Source organism: Dermacentor andersoni, chromosome 3 (genome assembly GCF_023375885.2).
Source record: "Dermacentor andersoni chromosome 3, qqDerAnde1_hic_scaffold, whole genome shotgun sequence".
Classification (NCBI taxonomy): domain Eukaryota; kingdom Metazoa; phylum Arthropoda; class Arachnida; order Ixodida; family Ixodidae; genus Dermacentor; species Dermacentor andersoni.
Genome location: NC_092816.1, coordinates 6,168,089 through 6,190,455, shown reverse-complemented (window position 1 = coordinate 6,190,455; position 22,367 = coordinate 6,168,089). Strand labels below are relative to the sequence as shown.

The 22,367-nt window shown below is 46.4% G+C and overlaps 1 protein-coding gene across 1 annotated transcript in view; it reads left to right on the top strand.

Moving 5' to 3' along the window:
* Window positions 1–20,908, top strand: part of LOC126520960 (uncharacterized) — a 138,709-nt gene extending 117,801 nt beyond the window's left edge. The window contains exons 6-8 of the mRNA XM_055065658.2: window positions 864–919; window positions 11,206–11,321; window positions 20,027–20,908. Of these exons, the coding sequence (XP_054921633.1) occupies window positions 864–919; window positions 11,206–11,321; window positions 20,027–20,254 (400 nt within the window). The 3' untranslated portion in view covers window positions 20,255–20,908. The remainder of the gene's footprint in view (window positions 1–863; window positions 920–11,205; window positions 11,322–20,026) is intronic.
* The last annotated feature ends 1,459 nt before the right edge of the window (window positions 20,909–22,367 follow it).

Below are 22,367 nucleotides of genomic sequence, written 5' to 3'. Positions count from 1 at the left end.
GCGGCTGATAAAACCACGAACCCTTCGTGTAGTTGTCATGCTATCGCTATGAATACTTAGACTTTCGAGCGAAATTGCGATTTTTTTCGTTGCACAGTCATTATGTTTATATAAAACCATTAAGTCTCGGGACTTCATTTAGGAGTTGTCGGGTCTCACCTTTATAATATACCCAATGCATTTCTTTTCCTGCAATAAAGAATTGTGATCTCTTCAAATATTCTTTAAATATGTATTTATATTTTAAGGCGGAATACTTAGATGCCATCCTGGCCACGGCCGCCGCATTTCGATGGAGGCGAAATGCGAAAGCACCCGTGCACTCAGATTTAGGCGCACGTTGAAGAATCCGAGGGGGTCCAAATTTCCGGAGTCCTCCACTACGGCGTGCCTCATAATCAGATCGTGGTAGACGTCTCATAGGACGAACAATCCGATGTCCGACCTTACGCCGCTTGCGCTAGTGACACGTCTTTGTGCCTCACTGATAAAGACATTAATTTTGTTAGTGCCACTGTTGATTGCAGGCAGATCAAGAAATTGGCCTCTTGTGATGGCAGTTAGCGTATGCGTCACGTGGCCTGCCGGCAGGTATATTTCGTAATTCAGGTGTCGTTATTTAAATTGCATGTTCCAGCTAGACCCGTCGTTTTCTCCGTCTGGTCTCTCGTGTGTTCCCGCTGGTCTTTATTCGTTTTCTTACTTGAATATTTTGCTTGAATAACCGCGATTTTCGCAACTTATGAATGTCCACAGACACGTAGTCGGTATCACTATTTCAAGGACAACTACTTTCGTTCTGCACATTTCTACCTGTGCTGCACTCGTTTTGCGTTATTTTAATTTTCGTTTTATTTCCGCAGGCCATGGAGTGGAACGCTTCTGGGGATGATTTCTGGCCTGCCGAACATGACCGCCGGCAAGTAACTTATGCTTTACTTTGCTTTCATTTCGCGCCCAGCTCCGAAAGATCTCTCTCGCCTAGTGACGTGTGTTAGTAATGTCACCATCCCGACGCTGTCGTGTGTAGAAAGAATTGCGTACTTGGAGAAAGTGCTACGGTGGTTACCTCCAGCGACGATGGATTTACGAAAACGCCCGGCACTGACGGAATCGGACTTTTTGTCGCTGTTCAAGTGCCAGCAATGGACGCTGGGCGGCACTAATACAGCTGCTGGTATTCGGCTACAAATTGATTGCAGCGGCACTTTGTCAACGGGGCATGGGACCGGCGACATGACAGTGGTCCTTATCTCTTTCTTGCTGCTTACGCAGGCTTGCGACGTGATCGAACCCACGAGAAAGTGTGCTGCAGCTGATTTCACCGGCGGAAAGGCGTACAACGGCGACGTGGAGACATTTCTGCGGTGGTTACTTCCAGCGACGATGGATTTACAAAAATTCCCGGTACTGATGGAATCACGGACTTTTTGTCGCTCTTCAACTGCAAACAATGGACGCTGGACGGCACTGATACAGCTGCTGGTATTCGGCTACAAGTTGACCGCAGCGGCACTTTGTCAACAGGGCATGAGACCGGTGACATGGCAGTGGTCCTTATCTTTTTCTTGCTGCGCAGCTTGGTTTTTCGCACCATATTTGCAGATGGTACCGTTCCATAATGCCGGTTGCACCCCAGTGTTCGGTATTCTTTGTCTTTGAAGTGCTATTATCGCGAAATGCCACGCAGGGTAATTCGGAGACGGCAGTTCATGTTGTTTCGAAACGCTGCCTTTTATTTGATTATTTTGCTGTTGTGCGGGGGAGACGTTTAATGAAGCCCAGGGCCTTCTAATGCGCAGACTAAACAGTTGCTCGAAGGACAGGCTACAATCATTTCTAAATTGTCTGGAGATACCCAAAGGCAAACCAATGCTGATGACGCATCCGGTGTCCAACCAGATCCGGAAAAAGTTCGCGCCGTACGCAGTTTCCTTGTGCCACGTTCTGCTTCTAACGTGCGCGGCTTCGTCGGCCTGTGTTCTTACTTTCGCCGTTTCGTCAAAAACTTCGCCGACGTTGCTCGGCCTTTGACAGATCTTCTAAAGAAGAACATACCGTTCTCATGGGGCTCTGAGCCAGCTCACGCGTTCGCCGCTCTCATGGGGTTTCTGACTACCCCTCCCATACTTGCCCACTTTGATCTATCTGTACCGACCGAAGTCCACACTGACGCAAGCGGCCACGGCATCGGCGCTGTACTCGCCCAACAGCAGAATGCTACCGAGTGCGTGATAGCTCACGCCAGCCGCCTGCTGTCACCTGCCGAGAGAAATTACTCCATCACCGAGCGGGAGTATTTTACTTTAGTTTGGACTTTCGCCAAGTTCCGGCCATATTTGTACTGCCGCACGTATTCGGTCGTTACAGCCCACCATGCCCTCTGCTGGCTGTCTTCCCTCCGGGACCCCACAGGACGGCTTGGTCGCTGGGCTTTGCGGCTGCAGGAATGTTTATTTGTTGTCATCTATAAGTCTGAACGTCTGCACAAGGACGCTGACTGCATCTCGCGTCACCCCGTGGATCCTTCCGATCCTGTTGCGCATGATCCGGTGACCTGCGTGATGGCTTTGTCTGACATGGCCGACATGCGCGCTGAACAACAACGCGACGCATCCTTACAGTCCATCATCGCCGGAGTGCAATCTGGCAGCACCGACGGCACGTGCCGCATGTTCGTGCTGCATGACGGTATCCTCTACCGCCGCAATATCAACACTTACGGCCCTGAGTTGCTCCTTGTCCTTTCTCGTCATCTGCGATCCCTTGTTATCGAACAACTTCACGATGCATCGACGGCGGGACACCTTGGAGTTTTGCGTACATACGACTGCGTACGACCGGTTCTTCTGGACGGGTCTCTGCCGCTCCGTGCGTCGCTATGTCGCAACATGCGAATTGTGTCAGCGCCGGAAGAAACCTCCTCTGCCTCCTGTCGGCCGAATTCATCCAATTGAAGTTTCCTCTGAACCATTCTTTCGCGCAGGCCTTGATCTGCGTGGCCCTTTTCCGACGACGACTAGAGGGGATAAGTGGATCGCAGTCGTTACTGGTTGTCGATAGAATACTAATATTTATACCTCGAAGACCACACTTCATGTGCGCACACACTCATGTTTCACGAGCCAGTTACACCAATAATGCTTCGCTTTACATAGACTCAACTGGAGTTGAGTGTGCCTGTTTTTTAAGTTGTATATATCATTGTATCGAAATAAAATATAAAATAAACGAAGGTTTGATCTTGATTACAGCCACTCTGTGTTTAAGGAGACTAACTAGTTAGCACTTAACAATTTATGTCATAAAGGTTAAGCGTAGGCTGATACTGGTCATAGTTATATCGCATCATTCGGATTAACGGAATCTTGATAAGTCGAATGACTGTTTTGCTTGGAGTATTTTTAATAGGTTGACTGTAAGGTAGTGCAGTTTTATGTAGATGTTGAATTAGCAATGAGAAAGGTGCAAACTCAGTATACTGTAGTCATGGGCGACTTGAATGCAAAAGTGTGGAAAAGGCAGGCTGGAGAACAAGCAACTGACAAGTACGGCGTGGATTCTAGGAACACTCGAGGAGAGATGTTGGTAGAACTCGCAGAAAAGAATGGGCTCCGAATAATGCCTTCTTCAGGAAGCGCAGTATCAGGAAGCGGACCTGGAAAAGCTAAAATGGAGAAACAAGAAATGAGATTGATTTCATACTCATTGCCGATCCTAGCATAGTGCAGGATGTAGAAGTGTCAGGTAGGGTAAACTGCAGTTACCTTAAGCTAGTGACGGCTAGGATTTTTCTCAATTTGAAGAAACAAAGAGTAAAATTACTCAACAGGAAACAGGCAAACATAGACGCAGTATGAGTAAAAGCAGTCCAATTCAGGCTGGTGCTCGCAAATAAACATGTATCTTTAGAACAGGAAAATGAAGATAACATAGAGGTAATGACTGAAACCGTCACTAGGCTGGCTTCAAAGGCAGCAATTGAAGTAGGAGGCAAGGCACTAAGGAAAGCAGTAGGTAAGCTCTCTTCAAGTAACAAAATATCTACCAGAGAAATGACAAAGCGTCAAACTGTCCAACTCAAGAGATCAGATAGAATTCGCTTAACTGTCAAGCTGATCAACAAGAAGAAAGTAACGAATATTCAGAATTATAACGCGGGAAAGATGGAGGAAGCAGTAGAAATTGGACGCAGCATGAAATCACTCAAAGGAAAGCGTGGCATAGGATAAGGCAAGAAATATACACTGAAAGATAAGCAGAGTAATGTCATCAGCAACTTCGATGATATAATAAAATCAGCAGAAGAATTATATACTGACCTTTACAGCACCTAGAGCAGCCACGCTATCTCCATTCGAATTAGTAATGAACTGGTTACAGACGCTACTTCTATAAATGCCGATGCAGTTAGAAGGGCTTCACAAGACATGGAACGAGATAAAGTGGCAGGAGAAGATTGACTAAAAGTCGATTTAATCAAAGATGGAGGAGGCATCATGCGTGAAAAGCTTGCGGCCCTTAATACAAAATGTCTCTCGACTTCAAGGGTGCCAGAGAGCTGGAGAAATGCCAACATTATTCAAATCTGTACGCAGGTACATGTTAAAGAATTGAAGAATTATAAGCTCATTAGCTTGCTTTTAGTATTGTATAAAATATTCACCAAGATAGGTTCCAATAGAATCAGGGCAGCACTTCAATAAACCAAGAGAACAGCTTCCCTTCAGGAAGGGATATTCTACTATGGATCACTTGCATGTCATCAATCAGGTATTTGAGAAATCTGCGAAGTGCACCTATCCTCTCTGTGTGGCTTTCATAGCATATGAAAATGCATTTGATTCAGTGGAGATATTGGCAGCCAAGGTGAAGCTAGGCAGTCATACATCAAGCGACTTGATCTAGTTCATAATCTCGGCCTACGACTGGCGAGTGGTGCCTACAGAACATCGCCTGTCCCAAGTTTATACGTTGACTGCAATAAGCCTTCCTTACAGCACCGCAGAGCACTATTTACACTTTCCTATGTACTGAGGATTCGGCTACCACCACAACATATGTGCTACAGCACCGTAACACAGTGCAAATCACGGATATACTGCACAAACAAACCGAGCATGATTCTGCCACTTATCTTACAACACGAAGAATACTGTCAGATTTATGATGTTCCTCATGAAGTCCTGCAGGTTGCTGAAAGGCCACCAAGATTGCCCCCATGGTGCAATTGTACACAGCTATGTGACTGGACACTAACATATCTAAAGAAAAAAGACATTTCACAAGAACACACAATACAAGAGTTCCGAGCTGTTCAAGAAAAATATAAAAAACTACGCGGAATTTTACACTGACGGCTCTAAAACGCAAGAATACGTAGGTGTCGGAATCATAACGAAAAATTGGGAAAATAGCATTCGGATAAATAATTTTTCTTCAGTGTATCCATCACAAGGAACGCAGAGAGAAACGGGCGGAGGCTCTTGAGAAGCGTTTCAAGAACTCGAAGGACGTGCTCTACGTTGATGCTGCAGACTATGGCAACGGCCGCATGGCGCTAGCTGTAGCGAGCGCTGAAACTAGATTGATAGCCAGTGGCACAGTTCCAACGGATTGCTCTCAGATTGGAGAAGAATCTGCCATAGCACTTGCAATTGCAAGTACTTCAGCCAAAATTATAGTCAGCGACTCTAAGGTTGCGGTGATGAACTTTGCCAGAGGCAGAATTTCTCCCGAGGCGAACAGAATCCTGCAGACCTGCAGAGATAGCAGGAAAATTGAAATAATCTGGGCACCTGCGCACGCCTCCCTCGCTGGGAACGAGGCGGCCCACGAATTAGCTCGAGGACTTACATTCCGAGCTGGTGGGCTAGCCGAAGGCTTCACGGGGCGAGACCGCTTAGTGTGCTACAGAGAGATCACACAACACTACAGACTAGGGCGGGTTAAATATCCTCCGGCTGATGCATCCTTAAACAAGAGCCAGGCCTCCACTTGGCGTCGCCTGCAAACCAACTCGTTTCCAAGCCCGGTGTCGTGCAGCCTCTACTACCCGGGTCAGTACTCCAGCCAGTGTAAGCTATGTAAAGCCAGGGCTAATCTTAATCACATTCTGTGGGAATGCCCACAGGCTCCCTCTGAGGGAAGGATAAAGTCTTTAGAGCAATGGGAGACCTTATTACTCAGCTCCGATCCGGAGATTCAACTGAAGACCGTCCAACTGGCCGAAACCGCCGCTAGGGTCCAAGGACTCCTGGCCGTCGTCTAGGTGGGAAGGCTTAAAGCCTTCCCTACATCTGTTGGACAAATAAAGTTTTACAATCCAATCAGTGTTTACCGCCGAATTTTATGCAATATGGATGGCACTTAAGAAAATTACTACCGACAAGCAGAAGAATGCTATTATTTGTACCGATTCATTAAGTACTTTGAGAGCTCTAAACTTAACTCCGAGTCTGAGCCCCTGCTTGGCGATATCTTAAATATAGTCTTTAATAAGAAATAGGGAGGAACCATAAGATTCTGCTGGGTCCCAAGCCATGTTGGGATACCAGGGAATGAAGCAGCAGGTAGAAGCTCATCCATGACAGCGCACAAAAGCATAATTACTCACATAAGAAGCAGAAGCTTGATGTGGGCGAGTTGGTTTTGCATACTTGAAGAAAAGAGCGCTACGAAGACGCGGACTAAAAGAGGAAGTCCGTCGTATATGTTCCTCTTTTAATCCGCGTCTTAGTAGCGCTGTTTTCTTCAAGTATAATTCGCATAACACTTCCATACAAAGACAGTATCCGAGTGATTCGTAAGGCCCTAGCATCAAATTGGCAACAAGAATGGAACTCGAGCATAAATAACAAGTTATATATGACTAAACCCCTGCTTGGCGAGTAGAAATCATGCAGTCACCAAGAACGGTTCTATGAGGTGATGTTATGTCGACTTCGAATTGGACACACGCATCTAACACACAATTTTCTATTTCGAAAAGAAAACCCACCAGTTTGCGAAAAATGCCATGAATCACTTACAGTAAACCACATCCTTATGTCATGTTCACATACTGAAGCACACAGGCGGAAACGTTTCAACAATTTGTATCACTTGCACGTACCTTTACACCCTGCCTTAATATTTGGCGATGAGCCGCTAGTGCCAATCACTAACTTGTTCAAATTTTTATATGAAACTGGGTATTTGCATCGACTTTAAGCTAACGCCGCTATTGCTACCTTAACATTGCACTGTCCTGCGACTGGCGCAGCATGGCCTTTTGCGCCATTAAAGTCGAATGAACTGACTATATTAGCAGTCATGGAGGCATTGTGTAATCAAGGACGACAGCAGGTATGCGTGAATATCCTGGGAAATATCTACAGATATTTCACAGCTATCTTTTTTCTCCACAAGAAAAGTGGAAAATTAACTCTCAAGAAAGGGGTCATGCAAGGAGACGCAATCTCTCCAATACTATTCACTGCATCGCTAGAAGTATTCAAGTTATCAAGCTGGGAAGGCTTAGGAGTTAGGGGTTAACGGTGAATATCTCAACAACCTTCTTTCTGCGTATATATCCTCTCGTGAGCAGTATGTAACTGTTAGAGGTTGTCAGTCCAACATTGTTCCCGTTGCTTCTGGTGTACCGCAAGGTAGCGTCTTAGGCCCACTCCTATTTTTGATCTTTATTAAAGATTTACAAAGTAACATTGATGTACAGTACCGTAAATACAGTTGATGATCAGATTAAATTAAATTTAAACCTGCAAAGAATAGTGAAATGGTGTAATGACTGGCAGATGGAATTAAACTTTAAAAAGTATGTGTTCATGTCATTAACTAGAAAGAAAAATGTTCATTACAATTATCAAAACAACGGTTATATGCTTGAAAGAGTCGAGTATAAATATCTAGGCATAACATTTACATCAGATCTACGATGGAATACCCACATTGAAAATGTCATTTCCAAAGCTTTTAAAACACTATGGTACTTGCGACGCACTAGGTACAGTGCTACTCCGGATGTAAAATGTCTCGCTTACAAAACCCTAGTCAGACCGATAATCGAATGTGCTAAAGTACTATGGGATCCTCACACAGCAACTAATTGTCACAATCTAGATAGGATTCAGCGGCTCACTGTAAGGTTTATGTTTAATAAATACCGCCGAAACCATTCTTCAACAGATCTCTGCCAACAAGCCCTACTGCCTATGCTAGAAACCAGAACCAGATATGAAAGACTAAAAACTCTTTACCTCATTAGGAATAATTATCTCAAAATAAATAAATCAGATTACTTTGAGATCAATACTTATGAAACATCAAGGCATCGTCATAGCAAGTTTATGCCATTACCGACTGTAAAAAATGATTGTTTTAAGTTTAGTTATTTTCCCCGAACTTGTAGAGACTGGAACTCTTCCAGATTCTGGTGTTTGGTCGACATCATTAGCTGAATTTCTCCGCCACTTAGAAAATTTCATCTATGGCACTAGCACAGCGCGATGAGGTCAGATTGCTGCTGCATAAGATGACTGTTCTGATTTCTGAGTGACGCATTTTTGTTTTGTTTGTGTGTGTATTTCGCGATATGATTTATTGACTAATGTATAACTATGGTTTTGAATATGTTCTGTACTACTTATTTTGCTGTTCAGTTTCGTTTTGTTTTTTCCACTCCTGTTACAGCCCCTGAAAGAGGCTGGCAGTATTAATAAATGAAGTGAATGAAACCTTAGGCTTGCAGATGAGATTGTCCTGTTCGCCAAGAGTGGGGATGAATTGCAACAAACGAATAAGGACGTTAACCGAGAAAGTGTAAGATTAAGGTTGAAGATTAATGTGCAGAAGACAAAGGCAATGTTCAATAGCCTGGCATGGGAACAACAATTCGTGTTTGCCAGTGAGCGTCTAGAGTCTGTGCAGGGGTACGTTTATCTAGGTCAATTACTTACAGGGGACCTTGATCAAGAGAAGGAAACTTTAAGAAGAATAAAAATGGGTTGAGTGCATATGGCAGGCACTTCCAGATCCTGACTGGAAGCTTAATTACCACTATCATTGAAAAGAAAGATGTACAATCACTGCATTCTACCAATGCTAACCTACGGGGCAGAAACTTGGAGGTTGACAAAGAAGCTTGAGACCAACTTAAAGGAACACTAAAAGAAAGTACTAAATCGAGCTATATCGACAAAGCATTCGTTTAGAAGTCTATCATCGTTTCCTGTATGCCAATATATAAATTCTTGCCTAGGAAATTGCCGTCACAGGCGACCGCCCGCGCCAAAGCGGAGGACTTGACGTAATCTCCACGTGACCACCCTCTATGTTGGTATTATATGTTTTGTAGGCTCTTTATTTAGCTCTATATACGAAGCGTACTGTTTGGTTGGTGCTCCGACTGCGTGACTCACTCTGGCTCTGCTTAGCTTCAGGTTGCCAGTTACGGCCACTTGAGCCTCCGCTGCCGGAGCTGGCAGGGTGGTGAATTGCCACACGTTGCCGCCTCGGCCGTTGTAAACAGAGAAAAGTGATGCCGTTCGCAGCGACGGGTCGCGGCCCCTCTTTGTGAATCAAGAGGTGCTGACGATACACATAAGAGGTACCGTAGTCGACAATAGATGTCGCCACTCCGATTTTTTATTTATGTCGTTTCCTCGCTTACTTTTCATTACGAATTCGTTATTACAGAAGCGTAATCTTTCATTCTAGCTTGACCCAATATTTACCTTTAGTGTCCCTTTAGGGACCGTGCAAACAGCGATGGAAGGAAAAATGCTAGGCATAACGTTAAGAAACACGAAGAGAGCGGTTTGGATAAGAAAGTCAATATTTTAGTTGTCATTGAAAAAAAAAAATTCAGCTGTGCATACCATGTAAAGCGCGGGGCGGATAACCGGTAGACAATTGTTACTGTATGGGTGCCAAGGGAAGGGAAACGCAGCAGTGGACGGCAGAAAATTTGTTCGGGTGATGAAATCAGGATTCCAGGCGCAAGTTGGAATCGGCTAGCCAAGATAGTGGTATTTGGAGATCACTAGGCGACGCTTTCATTCTGCAGTGAACATTAAAATAGGCTTGTGGTGATGATGATGATGATTGGTTGCTTGTAACCGTGTCGCCTTTATAGTTATAATTGTGATCCTTTTTATTAGTTTATTTTATTACGGGCGCGGTGGTGGTGACGTTGATTTGTTTCGTATGGTAGAGAATATTTATATATTCATATTTGATGTGCAGCCAAATGAGATCTGTTTGGGTGCGCCGTGTTGACACACCTGTATGCGGCAGGAGGAGGGACCTCCATCGAGCGCCACATGCCTTTTGTCTCTGCCACCACTTGAAAGTCGTAAACCTGCAAACTTCAAGGAACTAAAAAAAGTGTCCGACGATTACCATACTATGATACCATACCATACGGGCCCCATTATCGATGGTTCTAAAAAATATTATGGGATTTCACGTGCCAAAACCGGGATCTTATTATGAGGCACGGCATAGCGGGGAACTCCGGATTAATTTTGACCACCTGGGGTTCTTTAACGTGCACCAGAACCTAAGTACCCAACTGTTCTTGCATTTCGCCCCCATCGAAATACGGCCGCCGTGGTCGGGATTTGATCCCGCGACCTCGTGCTTAGCCCCGCAGCACCAAGGCCACTAAGCAACCACGGCGGGTCGTTGGCTCTGGTGACTTGGAAAGTGAAGCGCTGTGTATGTGTATGTTTCTTTCTACGTCCTCGTCCAGTCGCGCTTATACACTCTACTTCTGGTGACTGCCGTTCTAAGTAGGAAATCTCACTCCATGTTATTAACATTGCAGTTTCAACTTCGGGACTAAAAGTAGCAGCGAGGCTGACGGGACAGAAGCAAACATATATTGGCCTCATACAAGTTGTTTCGCTCAGTCTCCAGTATGCGGCCCAACTGCTTTAGCCTCCCCCCCCCCCCCCCCCCTTTACAGCAAAGCTGTTAAGGACTAGTTCCCCCAGTATCGTGTCCGTGTGTAGACACAACTCCCCATACGTGGACCGATCCCGATGATAGTGCAATGCCGGACCGATACGCGGCGGAGGTGCGTTCGCCATTAAGCGGCCCACATACACAGCTTCGCTGGTCATCCTTCTTCACAGAGTGGAAGGGCACTGATTTCTTTTTCAACCTGCTTGAGGACTAAACAAAAGGCTCCTCTTTACGCAGGCGCCATGTCTCGCACGCTGTCGGCACTGGGCTCACTGACCAGTCCTCTCTTCTGGATCGGCGTCTTGGTGCGCGTCAGCCTCGTGGTGCCGGCTTTGATGAGGTTCTGCTTGCTGGTGAGTGCACATGCCTACGCGGCACGTACGAGCAGGTTGGGATGACGCTAGCGCACCGTTATTATTGCGACAGCCATTATATGGACACTCCAGGCGCCCTATCTTGAAAGCGATTTTCTTTGCGATGGGAAACGAAATTGCCGAGTGCTGATAGCTTCGTCGGCGCTGTGCTTTCACCGCTTAGTTCGCGTTGAAGCGAGAGGCACGAAGGTCAATTCGCTCGCTGCTGCTGCTGCGCTTCCTCACCCCAGCGTATTGAGAGCGAGTTTCCACGGTCATCGAGTGAGATGTGTGCACGTTTGCTTGTGTGCGTGCGACACCATCCTTGTTGATTTAGTTAGTAAGTGAATGTTTACCAGTTTATACGGCCGATGAATACTATCCTTGCGTCATATAGCTGTCTACTAGTTTGCTGTGGCAATCGACGCTTCACCTTTCGTGCGAAACTGTGACTTTTTGTCTCATCGTTTCATGGAAAGCTAAAGTAGGACAAACTGGCGCTAAAAAAGCGAAATTTCGGCAGACACGATTATAGGAGACGTTGCATGTGCAACATCGTTTTGAAATAGTGGACAGATCCTATTCAAGCAAAGGAGGCGGGCACTAACGAATGACTAAGGTGACGGTCAAAGGTCAAGCAGAGGAGGCGCATCTCCATGTTCCCGCTACTGGACATTCCAACGTATGCTCTTTTAACGGGCTTTGCAGCACATTTTGATTATGATAATCAATTCAATCAATTATGGGGTTTTACGTGTCAAAACCACTTTCTGATTATGAGGCACGCCGTAGTGGAGGACTCCGGAAGTTTCGACCACCTGGGGTTCTTTAACGTGCACCTAAACCTATGTACACGGGTGTTTTCGCATTTCGCCCTCATCGGAATGCGGCCGCCGTGGCCATCTTAAGTAGCCTCCACCGTAAAAACATAATACTGTATACATCACGTGGGGAGTTTCGTGTCACTTGGAGCTGTATTGTGACTCTATACTAAATGGAGTGAGCGTGCAAACATCGTGTTCCTGCGTTGTATGTGTAGTTGTATATTTTCGCGATGTTTTCTCCTGTCTAAATGCCGCTGTTTACCATGGGCTTCACGCTTCTTTAAGACATTGTAACATAAAACATGAAAAAGCAAGTGTCGCAGTTTCGCCCGAAAGGCGAAGCATTGATAACGATATCAATGTATAGACCGTTCTTTCGTAGGCGCCGCCATATTGTGAACGCAGTGGCGCCGCCTATGAGCAGCGCCATACTGGCTTGGGTGAAAGCAGTCTTTTGCATGGCAGGTATACGCTCGGCAGTAGGTTCTGGCGTTTGTTTTCGCGGTCGTGCGGTATGTTTAGTACGACGTGCGTCTTCTACGTGGTAAACGGTTCTGTGAGACGTGCTGAAGTGGTTTAAGGCGTCATGGCCAGAATTTCTGCTGGCGTTGAGGTGGACGGAACACGCAGCGCGATGGTGTGAGCGCATATTTGAGTCTATATACAATCAGCCTCGGAGATCAGTTGTGTATTTCTGAATGTTCCAATCACTAATGTGACTTTATTGCAGTATTATTCTCTATTTCTAAGCTGCGGTTTAGGAGCCATGAAACATACGCGACGATCGTAACAGCGTGGGTAGCGTTCTGCTACGATAGGAGCTGTGCTGTTTGACAAGCGTTCAAACTGTTCGCTGCAGGTTACATTGCGTGACTACTTTGTTGGATGGATGAGGTTTCCACCCACGAATAAAATAGTTTTGGCTAGTAACAGCAGCATACCTTACAGTCTGAATTAAGCTTGCCCAGCAAAGCGACCGTTTACGAACTGCGCGAGCGTCCTAAGCAATAGTAGGTGCTGGGGCCCTATAACCTAAAACTATTCCAATATGTTTTTATTCCAATCTCCTGACGTCACAATCATTTGCGTAACCGCCGACGCAAGGATCGGGCGGTCACCCGCAGGGTTGTCTGAACAGACCAATCAAACGCTGTCCTCGTTCATAGGCGGTCACTTTTGTTTGCTTGAAGAACGAATAACGTTGCCTACATTGAGCGGCTTGTCTTATCTAATTGGCTTGCAAGAGGCGAGGAGCACGCTCGAGTGGAGAGGGATTCGATGAGGCTTAGCCACTGCAGTAAAAATCGATAACTGGATGAAGAGGGTGGTGCCGGCGTCTGCGATTGGTCCGCATTTCCTTACTTGGCTTGAGGTGGATGGTCGAAAATCTCGGCAGCATGCAACGGAAGGTTGAGATTGCAACTAAGACGGATCCTCATCAAAGAAGAGTTGGCAAAGCGAGGTCGTAAATGGGCCCAAAGTGCTTGTGAACGTTACACGGCCACGCAAAAGGTTTTATTGTACGCAAATAAATCCATGCTCTCCGGCAGTTGCGAGTCGCCAGTGCCTGAGCGATCGGTGGCAGCCATCTTTTATTCCTTTCGGGATGGGGCAGCCTGCGGCTATTCAGAAGAAAATGCAGTTTTTTTCGGCATATTAATTCATCTTTATCGCGTACACGTCACTTTGACGCGTGAGTTTTTGCGGTTTTGGGGCGTAGCATGACAGGCAGGTGAAGTGGGGCTAGCCCGAAAACTTTTGACCAATAGCCGAGCGCTAATGGCGAAAAGGGGTCGAATCAGAAGTAACCATTTTTCTTTTGTTCGACCAAATCATGCATATTGAGTGTGTACACGTTATATCAGATGGGGAGCTATCACGGTTTTTGTGACGTCGCGTGACAGGCAGGTTTTTCAGTATGAATTTCAGTTTGTTTATTCAGACATACATTGCCTGGGTTGAAAGGACTAAAGGCAGATGAACTCTGCCTAAGGTCCCTCCACCCATACATTTGCTCAGAAGCAGTGAGAATAAAAAAGGAAAAGCAATGGCTTTGTACATTAAAGCGCCAAAAAAGATTTTCATGAACAGAAGTAGCATCGCGATTAGGCATCTTAAATTGAGTAACGGAATCACACAATAATGCAACAGCAATAACCCATGACAAGAACAAACGCGTACATAAATGGCAACATATTAAAAAGTACAAAGTTTACGCAAGCGTTATACAAAATGTAACATAACCATTCCTAGCAATGTATATGCACCGGAGGTTAAGTGGGGGGTGGTCCAAAAAAGTTTTGACCTATCGTGGAGGGCTGATTGCAGAATTGGAATAGAAAACTTTGGAATAGTTTTACGTTATAGCGCCCCTGGATTACATATATCTTTGTTCTATATAGCGCATGGTCCAAGCATACGGCATCAACGGTCATATATTTATAAACGTTGTGCGGCATTAGCCCGTTTTCTCTTGCTTTTTAGAGAAAGAGCATGATAGCCGAATTTTTTTTCGGTTGTGTTCGTTCAGTTCTCTACGACGCACTCACACGTATTACGGAAATTTCGCGCTCAAAAATAGCGATCGCATTCTTTTTATGCGAACCCTCTCATATATGGCTGTATACAGGCCAAAAAGGCAATGCCCTATCGCACAGCTTATATATGTATCGCACAGCTTATATATGTACCGTGCTGGCTCACCAACCGCAGTGATCGCTGTGTTGAGCAGCGCCATGGGCCCCATGCAGCAAGGCTAGCGTAGACATATGTCAATTTCAAGCATACTAGACTTGAAATGCGTGAGAACGATGCCAGTGTATCACAAATATTTGATAGCGCCTGCCGCTCAGATGTTTCGTGGTTGCCATAGGTTGGCCGTGCACGAGCATGCGCTTTTCTGTTTTCTGTTTTACTCCCTACGCCAATCAATCAGACAGTGAGCTGATTTACCATTTAATGCTGGTAATACTGAGACGCCGGTTTCGATTGTTGAATTAAAATCGATATAAGCAAAATAGTAAACAACACATACACGCACCGCGACTGATAATGCGCGTACACCGCGGCTGATTATGCGCGTCACATTTTTGCGCCCTCAAGACATATTTCTGCCTACAGTAGTTACCGATGCACCGAAGGGCTTCCCTGACGACCTTATACGAACGGGCATTGCGTAAATTTCACAAAGTAAGATCTAAAACATCTCGAAATTGTTCCGCAGCTCGCGACAGCAATACTTTCAAGCAGCGCCGCGCCGGATCGCCCAAGCCAGAGAGGAAGAAAGGCTCTCCGCGCGCCCTAACCTCCTCGTCCGATGAAACGGTCTATAGACAGCTACTGAAATTAGGTTCTTAATTTTATTGGCTGTATAAATACCAGTAAATTTGTGTTCACTATAATGGGGCTTTTGCTCCTTGAATATATGACGCTGGCTGGCGCTACGGAGGAGGTTTCTTAGCTCGTGTTGTGTGCGTTTGTCGCTAGGCGTGCCGGCATTGCGGAGTGGGGTCGGATTTGTTTACGCTGGTTGCCGGCGCGGTGAAATAGGCGAAGCCGCGGGCACTGACGCCCCACTTTGGTGACCGCTGTGCCGGACAGACTGTCTCGGACCCGCGGCGCTCGTGCTGAGTCAGTCGTGGTGGATCATAGCTTTCGTTTGCGTTACGGCGATGTACCTTGGAAATAACATCACAGCACAGTAGGGACCGTAGTAGAGGCCGGGTCGCATGTATTGAAAATCTAGAAGGCAGAGGGCCTTAGCAACAGGGGTTTAACGCAAGTGGCTGAAAGGCCGCCGGTAACGCTTGACGCCCCTGCAACAGCTATTAGAATACGTCGCTATACCCTAACGCCTCTTAGGCTAAGCTAACCTAACGTGATGCTAACCTAACGTTAACCTAACGTAGCCGAGGCGAAAAAACAATAATCATCATGGCGTAACCGCTGTGAGAATATGCCGTGCCACCCTAACGGTTTTTGCGCTAACGTAACCTAACGTTAACCTAACCTAATGTGGCCGAGACGCGAAGACAAAAATCCGCACGGCGTAACTGGTGTGAGAATACGCCGCGCCACCATAACGCCTTTTACGCTAACCTAACCTAAACTAACCTAGCGTAACCTGGACGAGTGGCAAAGGTAACAATCCTCATGGCATGACATCAGGCAGTGGCGTTCAACCGAGGTTGCTAAGGCGCTGTGCGTTTATTTCACTCAGAGGGGATTGCTCAAAAGAGCTCCTCAAAAGTCGCGGACATCAGCATACTAAAAGCCTGCCAAGAACGAAGATACTGCACCAGGAGAGCAGGCCGGGCCTCTGCTACGGCCCCTGCTGCTCCGCCGGAAAATCCGTTTTTTTGAAGGTAGAGCGCCGTGAGGGGCAATAAAGGTTTAATCCGGCATGGCTGACTCAGAGCCGCAGGCGCGAGGAAGTCCGACTTTAGACACAGCGTTCACCAAATGGGGCGTCCGTGCCCACCGCTTCATTGCGTGGGTAGGCAGCGTCGGAGCGTAAACTCGGCCCCACTCCGCAATGCCGGCACGCCTAGGGTACAAACGCATACAACACGACCAAATAAATTTTCCCTCTGTAGTGTCTGGGCAAAGTCAGATATTCAAGGAGCAAAAGCCCTGCACCCGCTCTTATTCGCGCCTGCGCAGAAACATCGTCCACCTCCGAAAGTGCTACGCCCCGCTGTACTTACTAGCAACTGTAAAAATGCGACCGGCAAGGAGTGGAGGGAGACGGGGTGGCGTTGTGCTCCATCCGGTTGCAACTGCGCGTGTGGCGGCCGTATCTTGAGAGCGATCTGCATTGGGGCAGTCTAGGTGCGTCAGCGGCTCGTAGCCTTGTGTGTGCTGTGTGTTCTCGGCGCTCACTTTGCGTTAAAGCGACAGACAGTGCGAAAATCACTTCGCTCGCTGCTGCTGCTGCGTATCCTCACGTCAATGTTTTGCTGGCGAGTGTCCGCGATCATCGAGTGTGATGTGTTGACGTTTGCGGTGCGCGCTGACACCATGCTTCTTAATTTAGTTAGTAAGCGAATGTTTACAAGTTGATACGGCCGATAAAAGTACTATCTTTCGTATAGCTGTCTGCTAATTTGCTCTCGCAATCGATGCTTCGCCTTGCCGGTGAAATAGTGGCTTTTTTTAATGGTGGGAATTTATTGTCACATAAACACTTTACATAGTCGGTACTACCAAAGCAGACAGGGCCTTCAAGCGTAGAGCCCGGTTTAGGCAAATTGTATCAGCTACAAATCAAACAAAAATATGCAAGTGTAAATTATTAGCCTAGTTACAGATGTGATAAGTCTTGATTTACAAAATCAATATTTATGAATACCATTTACTATAACATTTTAGCTTCTCACCGCCAGTACGTGCCACTTACACGTGCGCGAAACGTGTGCTCCCTGTTTCGGGTGCTCTTCATGCCAACTCTGTGACAGCCAGTGTTCATAATCGTCGAGTTAGGTCTGTTCATGCTTACTTGGTAAGCGCGCGCGTGACGCCATGCTTGTTAATTTAATTATAGTGAGCAAATATTTACTGGTAAATATATGGCGAAAAAAAAAATTAAGAACCACATTTCGTGCAGTTGTCTATACATTGATATCGGTATCAATGCTTCGCGTTTCGGGCGGAATTGCAAGATTTGTTGTTGCCGAACTGGAACGTGAAAATGTGAATTGTCGTCTATAATATGTACACTATTAGCCAAGAAGGACTAAAAGGGATATGCTTGACATTTTCTACTTTTTCTCATTATTTTGCTATAATTTAAGCTCCAGACCACGAAACCCTATATGAACATACTGGCAAGATTAAGAGTGCCTCAAATAATTTATATCGGATGTTTCTACAAACTCTTTTAGCAATATTTAAAAATAGCTGTTTTGAAATAAAACGGTGATTTCCGCGGAGACAAGCCGTGAGCGGTGGCGAGCATGGTGTGATACGAGGCGGTTAGTTTCTAATTAACAAGAAATCCAACAGATAACGTTTAGACTTAATTTCAGTGGCCTCATCGTAATCGGGACAGTGGGACGAGCTCTCCGTACAATTCATAACTTTTGGATCTGGAAGAAGTTCGGCGTTAGTGAGAGCCTCGAGGTGACCTTCTGCTTATGTAACCCAGCGGCGGGCATCCGCCGTTTGGGATCCTCGCTGTCGCAGCGCTATGGCTCCTTACTACCGCTGCTGCTGCTGGGAATCAGTACATCGCTTCGAAGAAGGGCCCGACTACGCGCTCGCTGCAGCCTGCCAGTTTCGGCTTCTCACGCTCTTGCTAAAGCCAAATTCTGTCGTGCCACAGTTCCGCAGTTAATCCCATTTTCTCAGGTCCAAAAGTTGTGGCTTTTACGGAGCGCTCGCTTAGAAATTCCGATTACGACGATCCCCTTAAATTACGAAAGTTAATTAATCAATTTTGTTAATTAGTGACTAATTGTCTAGTATCACCCGTCGCGGCAAGGTCGGTTTAGTCGAAAACGTCCCATTAGCGGTGGCGATCGCCACCGCTAATGGCATGTTTTCGACTAAACTGTCTTTTATTTCGAACCCGCTATTCTACTCGCCGTCGTGACGTAGTGGCTTTGATCTTGCACTGCTAGGCCCGAGAGCGCGTGATGAAGTGCCGCATTTCGATAGGGGCGAAATGCAAAAATGTTTGTGTACCGTGCATTAGGTGCACATTAAAAAAAACAAACCCAGGTGGTCAATATTAATGCGGAATCCCACACTACGGTATGCCACGTAATCATATCTCTTGGTTTTCGCACCTAATAACCCAGAATTTAATATAAAGTTTTTTAAACCCGCTATTTCGAAATAATACCTAAAGAATGATTGAGGATCCTAACCAAGAGAGTGTAAGAGTAACGTTGAAGATTAATATGCAGAAGACAAAAGTAGTGTTCAGTAGCCTGGGAAGGGAGCAAGAATTTATGATGGCCAGTCAGCCTCTATGGTCTATGCAGTAGTACATTTATCTTGCTCACTTACTCCCAGCGGATCATGAGAAGGAAACTTATAGAAGAGTAAAAATGGGTTTGAGTGCATACGGTAGGTATTGCCGGATCCGGACTGGGAGCTTACCACTGCCGCTGAAAAAAGAAAAGAAAGTGTCAAGTAATTGTATTCTGCCGGTGCTAACATATAAGGTGCCGAAACGTGGACGTTAACAAAGAATCTCGAGAGCAAGTTAAGGACCGCGCAAAGCCTGATGGAACGAAAAATGTTAGGCGTTAGTGAACGGGGATAGTCGATATTCTAGTTTATATTAAGAGAAAAAAGTGTAGCTTGGTAGACCAAGTAATGCCTTGGCAGTTTACCGGTGGACCGTTAGAGTTATAGAATGGGTGCCAAAGGAAGGGAAGCGCAGTCCATCGCAGAAAACGTGTTGGGGTGATGAAATTAGAAAACTTGCTGACGCAAGTTGGAATAAGCTGGCGCAAGACATAGGTAATTGGAGATCGCTGGGAGGCCTTCGCCCTGCAGTGGACATAAACATAGGTAGATGATGATGATGGTGATGTTGAAAAGTTAGTAGAAATACCCCGTGTACTAGTTTCGGTTTCGTTCCCCGGGCGATTTATGTGCCGCGATGTCATGACATGTAGAAGGTGGTCACGTGGCACTCGCGACGTTTGGTGCTCGCTCTGGCTTGCTTGCTGCATGCAGCTACGCCGTTACCGATTGCGGAGCCCGATATAGCAGCATACCGACCACCTGGCGCGAGATATTGTGCGGGATGTTTCGCAGGAAAGTGCCAATGGGCAGCTAAAGATTGCGATGTCCGATGGGTGGTCGTGCGTTTAAGATTTGGTACAATATTTGATGCGCTGAGCAACAGGTCTCACTTCTTTTCCTCAGGGAGATGGAAGCGGTGACAACGCTGGCATGCTGGCGTTGCCGGTTCGCGCCGGTGCCACGGCGCTTGGCCTGGTCGCCTACACGCAGGCGGTGTGGCGCCACCTGGATGGCTGCCGCCTCCTGCAGTACTCGCCAGTCATGACGAGGCCCATGCAGGCGCTGCTGTTGACATTGGGATACGCTGTTCAAGCGCTGTGGGAGCAGCGGAGGACCTACAATGACTGGTGAACCCGGTCGAAACACGGGACCGTTTGGCGGAACAAGCGTTTCGGTGACTGTCTTGTGACTTCGAACATCACTTGTGTCGAAGAAGAAAGGATCATTGGGCGGAGACAAGCGAAAAGTAGGGATGCCACGAGCGCTTTCTTTCAGCTGAACGCTCATTGAAAGCTTTTGATGTAAAAGTAATGCAGGATCACACGCACACACTCACGCTCATAGACAAAGAATAGGACACAATATGTGACTTCAAAAAAAGAAGGCAAATAATTATGGTCTCACCTTAAATCCCTGCCGGTTTCGTTATCTTATTGTCAGTATTCTTGTTCCTTGTTTTCCTTGAATTGTGTGTATTTTTGCTTGTCTTTTATGCGCTGTAAATCGTGAATCACTTGTGTTGTGGGTATGGAACAAGAAATACTAAGTAATCACTTATTTTCTGCTAAAATAGAAATCTAGTGGCGCCCCCGCGCTGCAAGGGCTGCCTGTGGGAGGCGGCGTTTGCATACGGTGGATTTGATCTGCCGTCGCTGGCGTCAAATGGCAAGCGAAATGATGAGGACACACTGAAGAAAATAAAAGGCAGCGATTCCATAAGCTGTATGGCTGTCACGTTTGTGTATTTGTTCATGTCTCTGCTCGTAATAAATCTTTTGAAAGAGCCACCCGCGTTATCGTCAGTGTTTCTTGCCTCTTAGTTTCGGTTTTCGACCTTTTAGCGGTGAATATGTCTTTGTACAAGTGCGAAGTAGGCCAATCTTTGTAATGTGAAGCGTTCTTCTCGTAGTCAACCCAACTTTTGGGGTGTATCTCGCCGTTTCCATGTGCCGATTCCGAGGTTAACGCTGTAAAAATGTACCACTGAGTATGTGCGACGCTCTTCAAGGAACCTCTTTGACGCGAACTTATTGATTTGTCACTGGATAGGTGCCGTCATCAAGAACTTCTTTGATGCCGACTTGGGTCATTGGATACGTGCCATTGGGTATGTGCCCAGGCACGTACCCAGGGGGGGGGGCGCCCCCCCCTAACGATCCCCTCCCCCCACCCACGCCACCACTCCTCACACACATTGCTAAAGCACTGCCAAATCAAGCTTGAGACTTGACAGCTATTCGGTGGTCAACATTTTGCTCCCTTTTTAACTTCTTTTGGACGGCGGTTGTCGTCGGCATCTCCTGGGGTGTGAAGGCCAGTTATCACATCGATTCGGTGCCCGCGCGATTAACTTGATATGCGTTCAGTTGTCACCATCTATTACAACGGTCACGCGCATCGCTATTGCTTCATTAGTTCAACCTTTGTTTAGACTGATCCAGGGACCAGGAAAGGGATTTGGTTCGTAGTCAGCCGGTCTGTATGCTCGTGGAGCGAGTTGCGGCCAGAGAGAACATTTGTGTTTTTTTCCCTTTTGCTTCATTATTTCCTCGAGTGACGGCTCGCCGCGACGCTGACATATCCTTGGAACCATATACCCGTGATATAGGTTAGATAAGGTGCAAAATAAAATCATGCGAAACAGCGTCCATGATCGAACCCTGCAATAACCGTTAAAACCATAAGGAATATGAAATCGAGGGTTCGACGGAAGCCCGTCTGGTTGGGATGGAGCATGAAGCAATAAAACGACAGACACCGACCAAAAGAAGTGTTGAAAAGGAATAAGTCTAAAAGACGTTTCAGCTTCCCTACGGAACACGGCGGCCGCATTTCGATGGGGGCGAAATGCGAAAACACCCGTGTACTTAGATTTAGGTGCACGTTAAAGAACCCCAGGTGGTCAAAATTTCTGGAGTCCGCCACTACGGCGTGCCTCATAATCAGAAACTGGTTTTGGCACGTGAAGCATAATTTAAATACTTGGGATACCTCCGGAATCCTCTTCCCCCCATATGAAGATGTCTACGGAGTTTTGCAGAGTGTATCCTCTTCTGTAGACTCTGAGCACCTCAGATTTCTCCAGGGAGCATGCAAGTCCGCAGTGCTCAGTGTATGCGTAGACTGCGTCTGCTGCACTCTGCAGAAGGCCTCGTTTTTATGCTAAGTATCCCTTGCTGACCCAGATTGTGACGTCGTCGGCGTTTATGGCATGCCTGAGTCCTTCAATTTTTTCCAGCTTCCG